The sequence below is a fragment of the Falco peregrinus genome, chromosome 10 (genome assembly GCF_023634155.1).
Source record: "Falco peregrinus isolate bFalPer1 chromosome 10, bFalPer1.pri, whole genome shotgun sequence".
Taxonomy (NCBI): Eukaryota; Metazoa; Chordata; class Aves; order Falconiformes; family Falconidae; genus Falco; species Falco peregrinus.
Genome location: NC_073730.1, coordinates 9583570 through 9599669, shown reverse-complemented (window position 1 = coordinate 9599669; position 16100 = coordinate 9583570). Strand labels below are relative to the sequence as shown.

General features: G+C 39.8%; 1 protein-coding gene across 5 annotated transcripts in view; it reads right to left on the bottom strand.

Annotated features, from left to right (window-relative positions):
• The window catches only part of MTA1 (metastasis associated 1), a 94228-nt gene that overhangs the window by 55211 nt on the left and 22917 nt on the right, over positions 1–16100 (bottom strand). For all 5 annotated transcript variants that reach the window (XM_055815023.1, XM_055815025.1, XM_055815027.1 and 2 more), the window contains exons 2-5: positions 14642–14709; positions 12201–12294; positions 4177–4303; positions 3927–3990 (exon numbers count right to left, since the gene is read on the bottom strand). In XM_055815023.1, the coding sequence (XP_055670998.1) occupies positions 3927–3990; positions 4177–4303; positions 12201–12294; positions 14642–14709 (353 nt within the window). The remainder of the gene's footprint in view (positions 1–3926; positions 3991–4176; positions 4304–12200; positions 12295–14641; positions 14710–16100) is intronic.

Below are 16100 nucleotides of genomic sequence, written 5' to 3'. Positions count from 1 at the left end.
CATGAACAATCAAGGGCAAGAACAATCTCATGTTACGTCATGATAACAGGATAAAAGTCACAGCTAACACTTGGCAAACTCCTGTTCCAACACCCAGCTAAGTCCACTGGAAGGGCTGCCCATGGGGGGTGGGGGGGTGGGGGCTGGGATTTGGTTTCATCCTAGACAAATCACTTTTTTGACAGAACGGATTCCTACTCCCACAGGCACCAGGGTCAAAATACATCAACCTACTGACAGAAGGGAGCTTCAGAGTATATGAAAACTCATTTAAATTATAGCTGTGTAAAGAAATCTGGATCTCTTGCTCCCTGACACACACAAAGTTCATGATACTACAATATTCTGAGAATGTACTGTTGCATAAATAAAGCATAGGAAAAGTTTTTTTGTCTTGCAAGCTTCCATGTCATAAATATAGTAGTTTATTTGTTCCAGCTTGAGAATACCTAACTGGAGGACAAAGCATATGCAGTGCAACATTAATGCTTTTCAGGCACGTTGCCCAGCAAATACGCAAACCAACCACTGTAGTATAACAACACAGTAGGCCCCAAGGAAGGCCAATTCTACAGGCAAGTTCTTAACACAGTCTTTCTTGGCCAGGGAAAACTAATCATTGTGGAGGGGTTTTCTCCCATGGTATTTGACCGTTAGATGCCCTACTGCTTTTGTTTTATTGATTATCACTATGAAGTTTCTCTACAAAATAAAAGCCATCTTTCTCTACCAGTCTCAGGTCATCTTTTTATATCTTGTCCAGTTTTGTCTCAAATCAAGCAGATTCAACAGAAGAATTAAAAGCCCCTGGGCTCTTCTCCCCAACAAAGAAAAGATGGAAGTTTAAGGGCTCAAGCACGAATACAAGACAGACTGTAATCCACAGAGGTAATGCAATACCACTACCATCTTCCCCCACAGAAGCATAAAATTTAGCTCATGCAAACTGAGTGGGACTTCTAAAAACGTTAATAAATGCCAGTTGAGTGCCAATGCAAACTATAGTCTAAGGAAGAAAGAGATCCTTGCATATTCTAAAGGATATGTGAACTCTTGATCACCACTACGTGATCAGAACAATTTTTCAGAAGGATTTCAGAAGAAGAGTGAGGTTCACAACAAAGTAACATGGCTTTTCAAATTCCTCCATGCTCATTTTAGTTGTCAAAACTGTATGCAGAGTTTGCAGCAGTGAAGAAAAAGAAGGGTTTTCTCCATTTCAGACCCCAGAAAACACCCAACATGTTTGGAAAAATTAAAATGACCTGCCAAGAATTAAAATTAAATCATGACTTTCTACTCCTCCAAAGTGTTAGACAGACACATATGCTTGGAGCTTCCCTACGCAAGCCCCTAAGCTACCTGTAACTATAGCCGAGAACCAACACCACTAAGAAACTGCTGAAGTGGAAAAAGAAAATAGGTTCAAAGTGAAAGTACAGTGCAGAAATAATGGTTAGTTCATTACAACTTGCAAACTTACTTTCAAAAATTCTGTTTGGGTGAGGGGGGGGGGAATTATTTAACTAGAGAGCATTATTTTTTTTTAAGGGGAGGGTACCAAAAGCAACAGAAATGCCAGACAACTGCCCAGCAGGCAAAATTCACACAAGCCCCTGGATATATCCTAGCAAAGCAGTAAAATAGATGGTACACGTAAAATGGTTTCCTACAGAACAGGGAAATCTAATGCTTTTGCCTTAAGTGGCTATGCCCTTTTCTTGATATCCATGAGAATCCAGTATCTACAGGAAATTCAGGTTTTCCAGTGATTTTTCTCTTTTTCTTCCTATTCCTCACTCCTGCTACAAACCCAATTTTGCCAGCCACAGTAAAGAAGTCAATGCCAGTCCCCCTTCAGCCTGTTCTCTGAATGCAACAGAGCAATCTTCCTGAGGAAGAGGACAGAGAAAGGGTAGGAGGAGAAAAACAGAGATAACACAAATGCAATTCTGCAGTGCTTACTATCTCCCTAAAAATTTCTGTCTGCATGTTTAACCTCCTTCGAGGCAGACAGCCTCAGGCTGAAAACCTACTTTCAGTGGTCATAACATAGAAGAAATCAAATGACAAGATTCCCTAGAACAGCTTAGGTTTTATTGGCAGAAGCCATGTCAAAAAAAAGCCCAAAACATTCTGAAAGTAAAGAATGGATTAAGAAGGGGGAGGTGGGGGGGAGAAGAAACAGTTCAAAACAATACCACCCAGTGCTACAAATTCACCAGGCAACAACTATCTCCTTTTCTTAATCTCTTTACCCTCCACCCAAGCACATTTGTGTTCCTGAGCCTTTAATTTCTTTACCATCTGTCCAAGTTAGTTTGCACCACAGTAAAATACCATGCTAAGTGACAGAACACATTCAGGGAACTCTCTCATTCTGTGAAATCTCTAAGCGCCTGCTCAGTTTTAAAAATAACCTGCATCACTCATCTTGCATTTTGAGAGTTCGAAAGGATGAAAAAACAAGAAATCTTTCTATTCCTACATCTGCAACTGAGCAGTTGTGTGACTAGAGGAAGCAAGCTCCCTTCTCTTGTATCAATGTATCTACCTGTAACATTTGTGATAATAAAAATGTGCTGGGAGCAACCGAGAACAAACACTACTACTTAAACGTTGGGTACTAGTACATCTAAAATAATTTCAGTTTGATTAACTTCTGCTTTTGAACTGGCATATCCTAGGCTGCTAGCTGGTTACATTTCTGAATACAACGGCCCTTGTTTGAAGCACTGCCATTTGGCAGCCCTGAGCAGACTCAACATGTTTTTGGTTTCACATTCCAGTGAGAAACCAAACTATTTAATCCCTGTGCTTTGTTTAAAATTCTCTTAAATTGGAGTATAAGGTTAAATTAAATTTATGCTTAAATAAGTACTAATGAAAGCTAAAAAAGCATTTAAAAAGAAAGTCCAACTATGAGACAGACTACAGTACGCTCCTTGCAAAAAATGACCTGTTTTCTCCTTGTTTCTCTTAAAGGCCGGTAATGACCGTTACCCTACTGATTTTAATTACAAGATTTCCTCTGTTGTATAACATTTTACTGTTTTCAAATGCAAATGTAATGCTTGCAGATGTATTCAAATAATAACATATTGAAACTCTTTGCCAATCTCCCGAAGTAAAACTCCCAGATTGCTGAATCCCACACCTGTCTAACCCAGCTGGCAGCCAGAGGTCTAGCCACAATTAAAGGTGTGTAAATACATTGCAACAGTAATTTTTCAAATCTCCAAATACCTGAAAATTTAACCCCCAAGATTCATATTCTGAATAATGATTAACAGTGCAAGACAATTCAGTTTCAAGTGCTGGCTTTGAGGTACCTTTAAAGAGTCAGATTGGGTACATTTCTGCTGGACTTGAGTTAACTGACAAGCGGGTTTTTCAAGGATCTAAGTCTCTGTGGCGGCATATGAAAGACTACAGGTAAATATTTTGAACAGTGAACTCAAAAACTAGGGAACTAAGCTCCTCAGAAATCTGAGGCAAGATCAAGCTTAAACCACATTAACATACATCTGTTAAGATTTCAGGACAAAGCAAATATATAGAAATACAGCTTCGCTTGCTGCTCTGCTCCCTCTGCTACAGTTCCTGGATCTCCTCCACCCCGTCTTATTTGGGGCATGAGCCTCCAGGGTTGAACTTTCAGACTGCCAGGCTGATGAGAAAGTCAGGCTCTCTTTACAGGAGAGGCAGCTTATTGTCACAAAGGTGTAAACAACAGGTCTGGCCTCTAGATCCACAAAGTTTTATATTAGAATGAAAAACTGTATGGAGCCTAAAGCTTCCACTGTCGATGCCCAGTATGAGTAGAAATAAAAGAACCACCATTAGAAAACAAGCAAAAAGCCACCAATCCTAAACTGTGCTAGAATAAACTGTTCAAGCTTCACAATTCACAAAATGGTTCATACCTCCCGTTCCAGATATGATTTAAGGGATTCTGTCTCATTTAACAAAGTAACACTGCATTTGCCTCTAAAAAAAAAAAGAAAAAAAAGAGAAACATATTTTATGAAAAAACATCTTAAATGCTCACGTGATTCACAAGATGGTATTACTGAAGTTGTACACAGAATTTAATCTTACATTGAAGAATACTTGAATAGTAATAATGCCATTTGTTTTTTGAATAAAAAAGCACTGGAAGAAAACAGTCATTACCTAATGTGTGTGGCTGGCAGAGATTCCAGCTGTCGTGAGAGAAACAACTCACGATGTCGTAGCTGATGCTTCTGTTTCTCTGGTAAATCAACCATTTCTGGATTTTCCATCTCCTCTTCCATTTCCCCTAGTTACAAAGAGACAAAATTGATCATCAAGAACAGTGCACGTATTGATTCTGCGCCAACCAGAATGAGCTGCTCCAAACCCTTTGCTAAATAAAACACATTATTTAGATTAAATCCAACTTCATCTGAATCCTCACGTCAGCCAACTGAACAATTAGATAATTAGTACAGATCCTTTAAACAATGCCTGTGAAGAATTGTCACCACTGGGATCAAAGCATCCCAGGTACACACAGGTCACACTAGCTCACCAAACCAAGTCACACAAATCTGCTGCCAACAGAGAAGCTGTGCAGAGAGCTGCCCTTGGAGACCATGGCTACACTGTTAGATTCACCAGGAAGCAGCCGACACTCCATGAGCGAGGCAGTAAAAGCGAGTCTTTCCTCTTTGCCAGGCAGCAGCTGCCTTAGACCCTACTCCTCTTCCAGGGTACCACATTCTGCCCCATCCTGACTTCAAAAGCTTTTGCAGGAAATGCCCACTGAAAAGCTTAGTGTACTTATTTAGAGTATTTTGTTCTCCTCACCCCAGCCTCAGCCAGTAGGTAGATCACAGTCACAAGATTACCTGGAGTGTAACCGAGGACCTAAGGTCAGCATTGCCACCCGCCCTACCCTACCACACCACACGTGTTCGACTGCAACTCCCGCATTGAAAAAGCTTGGTTTTTCCTGCAGTCAGAATCCACCATCTCTGGCTTGGAGCTATCCAGGCTCCATCAAACCAGTTTTCAGGTGAGTGCCAAAGTAAATATATGAAATCACATCCACACTGATACACAGCTGATCCAAAACATCTCCAGGCAACTTTCTTGTAAGAAATAAATTGTATGTTTTGTGTTCATTAGCAAGTATCCTGTCAATTATGCAAGATAAAAGCAACAAAAGGCAAAATACTCCAAAATAAGCTGCAAAATTTCTCCATGATGGACTGCATAAGATATCATCAGACTTCCTTCTTCCCTAAGAAATTAAGGCAGTTACTGTATTTTCCAAAACCACAGAAGTTTCCCAGACTGTAGTAGAATGCGCTGTAAAGTCTCATATATGAATCGTAAAGCTCTAATTTTACGGCAGCAGCACTCTCAAAGAGCAGGCTTATGCCTGCAGCTTAATTCAACAGTTGTTGCCAAGAAACATTTCTAGTCAGAAACACATACAGGCACAGTTATGACTTATATACCCATAAGATTAGTTAACTATAATCCTCATAGTTATCCCAAAATAAAGCAAACTGAAAGGAGAGCTCTCCATTTTATAAAACACTGAAGTTGCATTTAGTTTTAAATAGGCCACCATTATGCCAAAGGGGGTGACACAAAATTATGTACCCTTCAGGTTCCCCACAATTTACAACTGTTTTACTGTCCTGGAAAAAGACTTGGGGTTTATAAGCCCCTCAGGTAAGCTGCTCCAGCAAGGAAGGGAAAAAAATAGTAGCATAATTAAACCAGACTGCAACATACAACAGCTCTTACAGCACACGAGCTGTTGAGCAGATAGCAGCATGCACTTACATTTTAATATTTTCCTAGGAACTACAATGCCAAATTTACATTTGTGCCACAGTTTCATGGTTCTGCAATTTATTTACTGAAGTGGATTCTGTTTCAGTTGAAAATTAATATTGTGGCTGCTGACCTACACTATAAATATACCAGCAGCAATCCACAAACAAGTGAGCAAGTTCCAAGCTAGCTTGCCTAAAAACCAAAGAATGCACAAATGAAAAGGCATTTATGCCTCCACTTAAAACAGCTTTTGGAGATTGAATAGTACACCATCTAATGCAGGAAAAATACTGTAAGGAACAACCTAAAATACCTAATATCTTCAGTATATTTAATAACCTAGGGCTTTTAAAAATTATATGTTTAAAAATATATACATATATATCTACCACTACGTGCCAATCAACTCTATAAAGCAAAATGAAACCACCCAGCACCACCAAGCTAATCTCAGGAAGCACGTCCCTTCAGACAGGCTTGTCTTCCAACCAGCGTTTTATTTATATGTCTAGCTTTCGTAATAAAATAAGGAAGGTGGGAAGCACACATTTTCTTCTTATGCCAGCTCTGCTATGCACAACCTTTCAAAATGAAAAAGCACAATACTTTTTTCTTAAAACAAACAAACAAAAACACTGCAGACATTTCTACAGCTAACAAACAACTCCCTGCACAGGAAGAAGTTAAACTGTCATAGGTCCCAAAGACAGGTAGGAATATTCCCAGAAATAACAAACAAATCTACACAAGCATCTTTCCCCTTTCTTTTTCACAGCCATGATTTAGTACTGAAAAGAATGAACCTGGCAAATGCATTGGGAATGAAGGGAAGAAGGAGAAAATACAGGACTGGATCCAGCACAGGATCCTCTGCCTCACTGTAGTAATGCAGAAGTGGCTTCGACAAAAACTACCACCACCTCACCGGCTCTGCAGGGACAACAAAGGCTTCAGTCAAGCTATATAAACCACCACAGGGTCTGGCCCAGCCTCTGGTTCCGTGACAAGCTTGTACCACACAGCTGCACTTCACCCTCCTATAGCTCAAGCATCAAGCTCTAAGTAAAGCAGACCTTCACCCTCAAGAATGGTAGCCCCTGAGAAATAAGGACCACAGTCTTAAAAAAAAATAATAATAAATTATATAGATATTTTAAAAATATAAGAAATCTTTTCAGGAAGACTTGCCTGCATTTTTTACAGCCCTGTAGGATAAGCGGTATGGGAATACAGTAGGTGCAGTATACTGGGACTTCAATGCTCTCATAAAGCTTTACATCAAAATCAAGCTCTGCTTCATAGATGTGCCAGTGCAAATTTTAAACTAAACATTTAGTCTTAATACAAATAGTAATATATCAGCTATGCAGTAGTCGTCAGTAGAATGCTGCAAGTGTATTTATTATTTAATATCTGATGAAAGAATTGTTAATAGCACATTAACAAAACTTGAAGATGACTTATACTGGAAACAAGAGACAGGCAGATTGGACACGAACAGCAGGACTCATGTGGAAGCTAACATATATGGGGAAAAATAATTAGAAAGAGTAAACTTTGAGTTGGCAGGAGAAACCCAAGAGGCAGTAATTGTAATTTAAAATGACTGGGTATGTGAGATGCAAAATTAAACATCAATATTTGCTAGACACTAGAAAGAATAGCAATTTTCTATAGATCAGGTTGGGCTCCCTGCACCAGAAGCAGAAAGCATCAGCCCTTTCTCTGCATTCTGGGTGTTGTACAAGTAGCTACATAGCACAATTCAGAAATGGCAGCAAGGCAAACGTGATACAGAAATAGAGCACACTAGGTTGTCCAGCCTGGGAGACAGTCTGCAGTAACAGAATCAGCATGGTTATCAATAGCAAAAAAATGTAAAGGAAAAAGAAAAAAAAACTGGGGTCAAAACGTTGGGAAACACAGTAAAGCCAGTGCTAGTGACCTGCACAACAGTTCTTTCAGTAGCAAAGGAAGCTTAAACTCTTGGTGCTTTAACAGCTCAACTAAGCAGCTCAGAAGAACAATACACCAACCACCACCTTCCTTCCCCCAGGTCCAGTTTCAAAAGGTCTGTTAAGCCTCAGCCTTATTAATTTTTTCTCTCTACTGAAACCCAGGTATTGATAGCTATAGAAAATACAGTGAACATGTTAACAAATAGAAATCCTTATACGTTGACACTTCAGAAGGTGTTTGCCACATTATCAAGACATCCCACTGTGATCTCTTCCAGAAACTTCCTGTGATCATCCTTTGCAGCTGTGGCTACTATTACAGGTAGCAGACAGAGCAAACAGACACTATTTTGGACACTTAGTATATCTTTCCTAACCGCACCACCCCCATGAGAGAAAAACCAGTTTCCTCCTCTCAGTAACAACAGAGCCAAAGTGTGAGTGGATTAATGATTTTGACTTCTCCTAAACCTGCACGTGTGCTGTTGGGAGAAAATGGAGGAGAAGGGGAATAAAATGGAAGAAATATATAAAAAACCCCACCAAACTAATTTGTGAAGCTATTGCCAAAGTGCATTTAGACTGGTGTTATCTAAAACTAAAAAAAATAAGCAAACATCCAAACTCAATAGACCTCCTATCTGTTTAGGCACACAGGTCTCATGCAACTCATGGACTGACTGAGCAACACCACCTCAACACTGCAAGACGTTTATTTTTAGAAGCTTTGGCACTTAGAAAACCACACTGCCATGTGTGCCTGGCACCCAAACATCAGCTGCTGAAAGCTAACCATAAACCTGCCAAACCGGCCAGCACTAACTACTCACTTCTCCATTGTTATACAAATCAGGATAAACATTTTTAATGAAGCAAAAACTGTGGTCGTTAAGACAGATCACAAATATCTGGAGATGGTGGGGGGTGGATCGTTAGGAGGGAGGATAGGAGGCTGTATTCCTGCTGTCAGAAATACTGCCTTAATTATACATGGAACTATTTGAGACATTATACAGACACTTTGTATAGAGAAAATATATAGTCACAGCATCCAACAGTAGCTTGAGGAGTAAAGTGCCCTTCCCACTTCACTTCTATCAAGTTCTGCCTCCAATCTTGTTTGCATACAACATCTTAAACTACTACAAAGTCTCTGGGCAAGAACATTAAATAGTCTGCTACTGGTGAAGCAGGCTCATTTCAGAAACAGGTGGAGAAATTCCGTAGAATAATTGGTGAGGTAATTAAAGAGGCTTATGAATAAGAAGCACTAACAATGTATGCAATCCATTATAAGGCTGAAAGATTTATAGGACAGCCCAGACAAGCTTTATATCATATGATAAAAATAGTAAGATCACAGATCAAATCCAAGAATCAGGTTGCATACATCAGGTACTAATTTACAGTCACCAACTACAGAATAAGGTGCTTCCAACTCATTTCTCTTTATAAAGAGTTATGAGAAAAGACAACATCTCAGACTTGTCAGTTTCAGAGATCTGATGGATTATACAAACTAAAGCATAAGCCTTTTTTTGTATTTTTTTTTTTTCAAAACTTTGCAACATTCATTTCACAATCACATCTTTTTCCTTCCTTTATTGGAAGGGGAAAAAATATTTCAGAATTATATATACACTTTTTCCATTCGTGTGCTGGCCTATCTTCCCATTACTTGGCGCTCTGACTGCATTGATCTCAACAGTAGGTCTAAAATAAGGGCATCTTAAACAGAAGACTCTGTGAATCCAGAAATGTCTGCAGTCAGAAAGCTCCATTAATCAGCTGAACAAAGGCAGTTAAAAGATCAGCGATGCAGATACGTACATCTACTGCAAATGCATCAAAATGAGGCAACAGGAGACTTTATGGAAATGAACTCAAAGTCAGTGACATTGTTGAGTATCTGCACTAGAATCTTAACATCCACAAAATTTAATTTCATTATATCGTGCAGGATATAGGTATTTTTTTTCCAGACTAAAGAACTAATGGCTGTCCAAAAGCTTAGCTTTACTGTCTTCTCCGTCCTTTAGAAGAACGGAAGCCACACAACAGCACATCTATCTACATAAATGGAAGTCATTTAGTAGCAATTTTATTCTGCACCAGAAAGAAACATACTGGAAAAAATGCTAGTTACTAATGAAATTTACACTAGGAGACCGCCTCATTTGTCTCTGGTGGCTCTATTAATAGGATTGTGCTACAGAAGAATTTTACTGTCTTTCAAACACATATGAATACGAACAATGAATTATTTGTTTGCATTTTAAAAAAACAACTTAAATTTCTTATCGCAAAAAAAGAAACCAACCTTTGCAGGTTTTTCATTTTCAGCCTGAGACGTGTTTCTTTGAATCATTCCTACCTGCTTCCTTTACTAAATCTAGTGAAGTGAGACACAGATGAAGGAATCAATAGTCACGTTGTTTACAGTGAAGCTCCTATTAAGCTTCAGTATTCTCAGATAAAATGAGTACTGCTGCACTGAAGAGATATCAAAAAAAGCTTTGCCTGCTACCACAATTCTGCAACACAGCCAAATCTCATCTCAGGGCCACGTGACTCTTTGTCAAGGTATGGCTGCAATGGAGGGACTTATTTGGACTTGAATCTACAATAGAAAATACTCAAATTTATCAATAAGGGGCTAATTTTGCTGCACGTTTTCCCCAACGGCACTAAGCACCAGAACACAGCAAGACATTATATTCATTATTAAAACTGAATCTCTGATTAAATCAATCCCCATGCAGTACAACTAGGTAGATCTGTATTATGTATACATCGCAGTCTATTCATATACGCACCAAGCAGCGCATTAAAAGACAATGATATTTGGCAGCTAAATCCTAATTCTGACATGCCCAGATAGGATTGCTTCTTTTTCATTTACGTATGTGCCTTGAATTACAAGGATTAATATGGCTGTCCATGCTTTTTGCTAGACTTTAAGCAATCTGAACAGCTACATCACACGTACTCCACTGTTTACAAGTAAAAACCATTTAGTAACTCCACTTGCTTAGCCTTTTTCTCCCTTTCAACACATCTGTTTCAGTAATGTCTGTTTTGTTAGGACTGTGTCCATCACCTTGCAAGGACAGGACAAGAGGGACGCTGAACTGGCAGAGGAAGGTGCAACGAACTCAAATCTAATCCTCACTGGCAACTGGGATGGGGTAAAACAGGCTGAAAGCACCCCAGATAAAGTGCCCAATGTCATGGAATATGTTGCATTATTTCTTCCCTGGAGACTGATACTCCCCTTGAGAGCCAGGTAGTGCATCATGCTCACCACCTTTCAGGTTCAGAACACAAAGATCTACACCAGCTTCTCAGTTATTTTGTGTGGGTTGGTGTTTTTCAGGTTGTTTTTTTCTTAAACCATCTGAATTTTTTTTGCAGTATCTTGCCTTACAGATTTATATACACAAATATCTGATCTATACTGACATATAACTATTTTTTGTATGCACTTTTTAGCATTTTAAAACTGTTTCTATAATTGAAAGATAATCATAACACTAAATTTGTTTAGAAATAAGCTTCCATCTCTACTCAGCAAGATATCTCACATGCCTCTGATCTCCCTGGGATGGGAATAAATGCCAACGTAAGTTAACACAACATTCTTTGAAATAATAAAAATCAAGAAATTTATTAGTTGTGCAAGGCATACATGCAAGGGTGACTGATATAAGGTCATGAACAACGTCCTGAATTTTTTGATACTTTAGTTTCATAGTTTCATGCCTTTTTTTTTTTTTTTTTAATGATTGAGTAACTACAGTACTCAAAAAGGTTACAGTTTTTAAGTCTCATTTCAGCACAGGCATTGGTTTTTCCTAACAAAAGAACTTGAAATATTCAAAATAGCGATCAGATGTCCTACAATTCAGTGCTATTAAAGTGTATTGCCTGAGCATGTTCAGACAAAAGCTATACAAAAAATATTAATAACGAAATGTAAAGATCGTTTCTATTAGCCAAGTTTCAAGTCTGTTTCCTATGTTCAGTCTATTTGATTTACTCATAAAGTAAGTTTGAGGGGTTTTTCCAAATAATTCATGAGAAGTAACATATGAGACAGGGAGAAAACTACCTCTCATTCCAAAATTAATAAATTCACTACTGTGGAGCAAGTAACATGTCTTTTATTCAACCCTAACTGAAAATTTCAGTCCTGTTGCCACCATATTCAAGCCATACACCAAAGGGGGGGGGGGGGGGGGGGGGGGGGGGGCAGGCGCCAGGGGGAGAAAGAAAAAGTCAGCCAAACAAGTAATGCAAATTGCTGAAGATGAGCACAGAAAAAGGACATTTAATAATAATACTGATAATTGTAACTGCAGTATCAAAGTTCTACTCAATTTTGGCAATTTTTTGTAGAAGCAATCTGAACACAAACAAGCTTACTTGCATGTTTGTCTGCCAATACAATAAGTGTACTTGATATGTCTCTTCTCCTGTAGAAACATACCACCTTTGCTTCCACATTTCCATTGGCAGTCTGAAACAGGAAAAAAGAAAAAGCACTGAGCACAAATCAAGAACTGAACTGTACACACCGAACTAGAAACTTCATAAATAATTTGGAATTTTGCACAAGAACTACACAGCATCGCCTTTTGGCACCCTCCAGCTGCACACTGGTTATCTAACACACAGACTCTGGCGTGATCCATTTCAAGGTAGGGAAACAGTGTTTGGTCCTTCCCTCCTAATTGTTTTTGTGGGATCACCATTTTTAGAAGTTACCGATGTTTCGAGGGGTGAGAAAAAAACCACTTACCTGCAGTTAAAATACATTAACAAGCCACTTTGCCACTTTTCAGGCAATGCCTACATTAAGTAGAATTCAAAAGCATATTTAAAATCCCAATAATAAAACTGAAATATAACAACAGGATTCAGGCTTAGGCTGTTCTCCAAGTCTGTTAAGACAGCAGGAAGGCAAAAATGAACCCAGCCATTATTACTTTCACAATAGAAATCACATAAGGTTTTCGTTCTCTAACAGCACCAAACAACGGCCAACACAGAAAAACGATTCCAAAAGGAGAACAAGGGAAGCTGCACCAGGCAATAAACTCTACATCAGTGACAACGTACAAAAAAGTTTGGATCCTTGAAAGTTTGGGATTTTTTTTTCTTAGAACTCTTAAAATGAGATAGGTGATCAATCACTTGTAAGGTGGCACCTGTGAAATTGTGAAACTGGCTTTGGACAAACTCTAGGGGAAATACACTGGGTTTGCAACAGCCCCAACCAATCTACTGTCTCTAAAAACAAACCAACAAATAATGAAAATGTAACTTCAAAGAGTTGTATCCTACTACTGAAGAGTCCTTGAAAACCATAACAATGGCACACTAAGAAACCAGAACACTAAGACATAAATTCCACTCTGGGAAGTCTCCAAAAAAGGTAGTGGACAAGCAATCTGTCCACAAGGACGCAACATAAAAACCGATTTACACGCTTGTTGCTCAGATGTGAATGGAGGAAAAATTCTCACTTTTTATAACACCAGTTTTCCTACACAAAGGAAAAAAAGTAATCGGACAATATACACATGCACAAATATTTCCCCTTGCGGCCTACCAGGTTTGGTACAAAGCCTGCAAGATTTCCATGCTTTGCTGTTAAATAATTCAGAACTTCTAAATTTTGAGGAACTAAAATACAAAGGCAGGAGCCATTTTGTTAAAACACAGACAGCTGCAATGTAAAATCATCTATTTAATTTATTTGCTCAGGCACGATTCATTTCAGCCTGAAAGACCCATCTTCAACAGTACATCAGAAAAATTACAGCTCAAGCAAGAGCTGCACCAAGATGAGCCATCCAGGCTGAAAGTTCTTTTTCAAAAGTGGGGGAAGAATGAAGAGGGGGAGGAAGCAACACTTTCCTAGAAAGCGATCAACAAATCTGCTACTGATACCTCATGTCTATGGATTCCACTGTGAACATTTTGGAAACAAGAGTGAGTTCTATCAATGGGAGACAAAGTATTTCTGACAAAAGGCCTCTACTAAAAAGAAGAGGTTACAAGGATGTCTAAGCCTTCAGATCCTCTTGTTTGTCATTGTATCAATAAATTTTCTCTTCCAAGTAACTGCTTTTAGAAAAAACATGTTTTTCCATCACTGGTGGCTGAAGAGAGGAGATCTAATTTTAGTCACTAATTCAAATTCAAATCCAAACCAGCAATGTTACACTACTTCTGTACGGGCTGCAATGGACACTTTGGTATTAAAACCTGAGAAAGTGGCAAATTAGGACACAGCTAACTGCTTCCTAACAGTCTTCCATCCTCAACTAGGTAAAATTTCAGCAGCGAGGCCTTCAGCTGGCTTCCCACATAGAAGCTATCATGCTTCCTTTTGGAGCCAATGAAAGGGAAATTTGGCAGATGAAATAATACAGTGGCCCAAAGGACAACCAGCAAAGACAAAGTCTGAGGAAGCAGATAACAGCTCCAAACCCTCCTGCTGAGCAAGGGTCTCCCCAAGAAAGATCAAATTACAAGGTCTCCACAGCCTCTAGGCAAACTGTTGTATTATCTCCATATCGCCTGAAGCTGGCACAGAGCTGAAGAACTGCAGAGATCTCCTGCCCTACAAGTAGGCACAATCACCTTGCAAATGACCTACCATTGACGCTCAGCCCCTCTCATACCAAAGGAGAACAATCTAGCAGGTCTCAAAACATTCCCGGAAAGTTATCAGAACAAAAGTACTTTTAAGCTTGTAATTACCAGAGAACTGCTAAAGAATTGTTTTGATTTTAATCACATCAAACAGATCGTGAAATCAATTAGCTTCAAAGGGCTTGATGGAAAACTTTGTTTACCTTATTGAGCTCTTCTATTCTTCGTATCAAATATGGGTTACTTGAAGAATTTTCGAAGTAGACATAATCTGACAAAAAAAGAAAAAAGACTCTTTAAAATCTGCTAAAAATCAAATCAAAGCCTCACATATACACTTGTTAGAGACACCATACAAATCCATTTCCTACTAAATCCAGGATTTTAGCAAGGAAATACAAAATCCATGCCAGTATAAGGAGCATATATTAGTGGAACCTGAAAGCAATACTCACTCGACGACACACACACACAAAAAAAAAAACCCAACCACGCTGGAGCTCTACTGTCAGCCTGCAAAGCAAAGCATCGATCTTTCTTCTCTCTCTGATCACTTTATTTCCACTTTGATCCCTGGTTGTCTTCACTTGCTTCCTCTTATCAAAATCCAGCCACTTCTCACCAGCAATACGATGATGTTTCCTTCCCCCCTCCAGCTCAGCTTACACATACTGCCCTTTTCCCTAGAATACAGTTTCATTCTTTTTTTTCTCTCATATCTTTTTCTCTACTTCTTGTTTTTCCACATCTGCATTATCCTAAAAGTACCATTAACAAAACCCATATAGTAAGCCAAACAGGTCAGTAAATTCATTATTTTCAAGCAGGATAAACCTCTTAAGTTAAAGGAAGAAAGTTAGTGCTTTACCCAAGGTAGTGATTTCAAAAAAGAAAAAAGTAGTATCAGAGACACATCAACAAGTGCTATATAAGTTACATGGGATATACTGAGCTCCAAGCTTAAACGCTCATTTTTACAGGTAAGGAAACAGAAGCTCAAGAGTCCTGAATTGGACTTGGCTTTATCTCCCAAACCTGCAGAAACCAAACCCTAGGCCTTAAGGGAGACAAAAAGAGGGTGAACTCCCCTCCCCCCCCCCCCCCCCCCCCCCCCCCCCCCCCGCCCCCCCCCCCTCCCCCCCCCCCCCCCCCCCCGCAGCCACCCCTCCTGGGATGCTGACCTTGCCTGCAGATCCAACCATTCCTTCCAAGACTATCTACTACATTTAAGACGATTTCCGTCCAGAAATCCCAGCTCATTTGTGTTTGGAGCCAAACTGCCATAGCCCCTGGGCACGACTCAGGTAATCAGCAAGTGAGCACGTTAGCACGATGCCCCAACGATGAATGGGTGCTTAGCGGTGCTAGCCTTTTGTAAATGGAGACAACGACCTAAGCTGTTAGCCTTAATCTCCCGAAACGCTTGTGAAAAGGGGCAATGAGTACCAGAGGTGATGCTGCCCCCTCCCCAGCCCAGAGGAAAGCAACGTCTCCCCCCAGGGGCTTCCGGCTCCTGAAAAAGCTGCACCAGGAGAGTTTCCGATCGCCCTCAGCTCCAGGGTGGCCGGGAGCCACCAGAGCATCACGCCCGGCGTCCCGCAGCAGCCCCTGCGGCTCCCCGAGTACCCAAGCCCCTGTGCAGCTCTCCCGGCTACGGGCAGC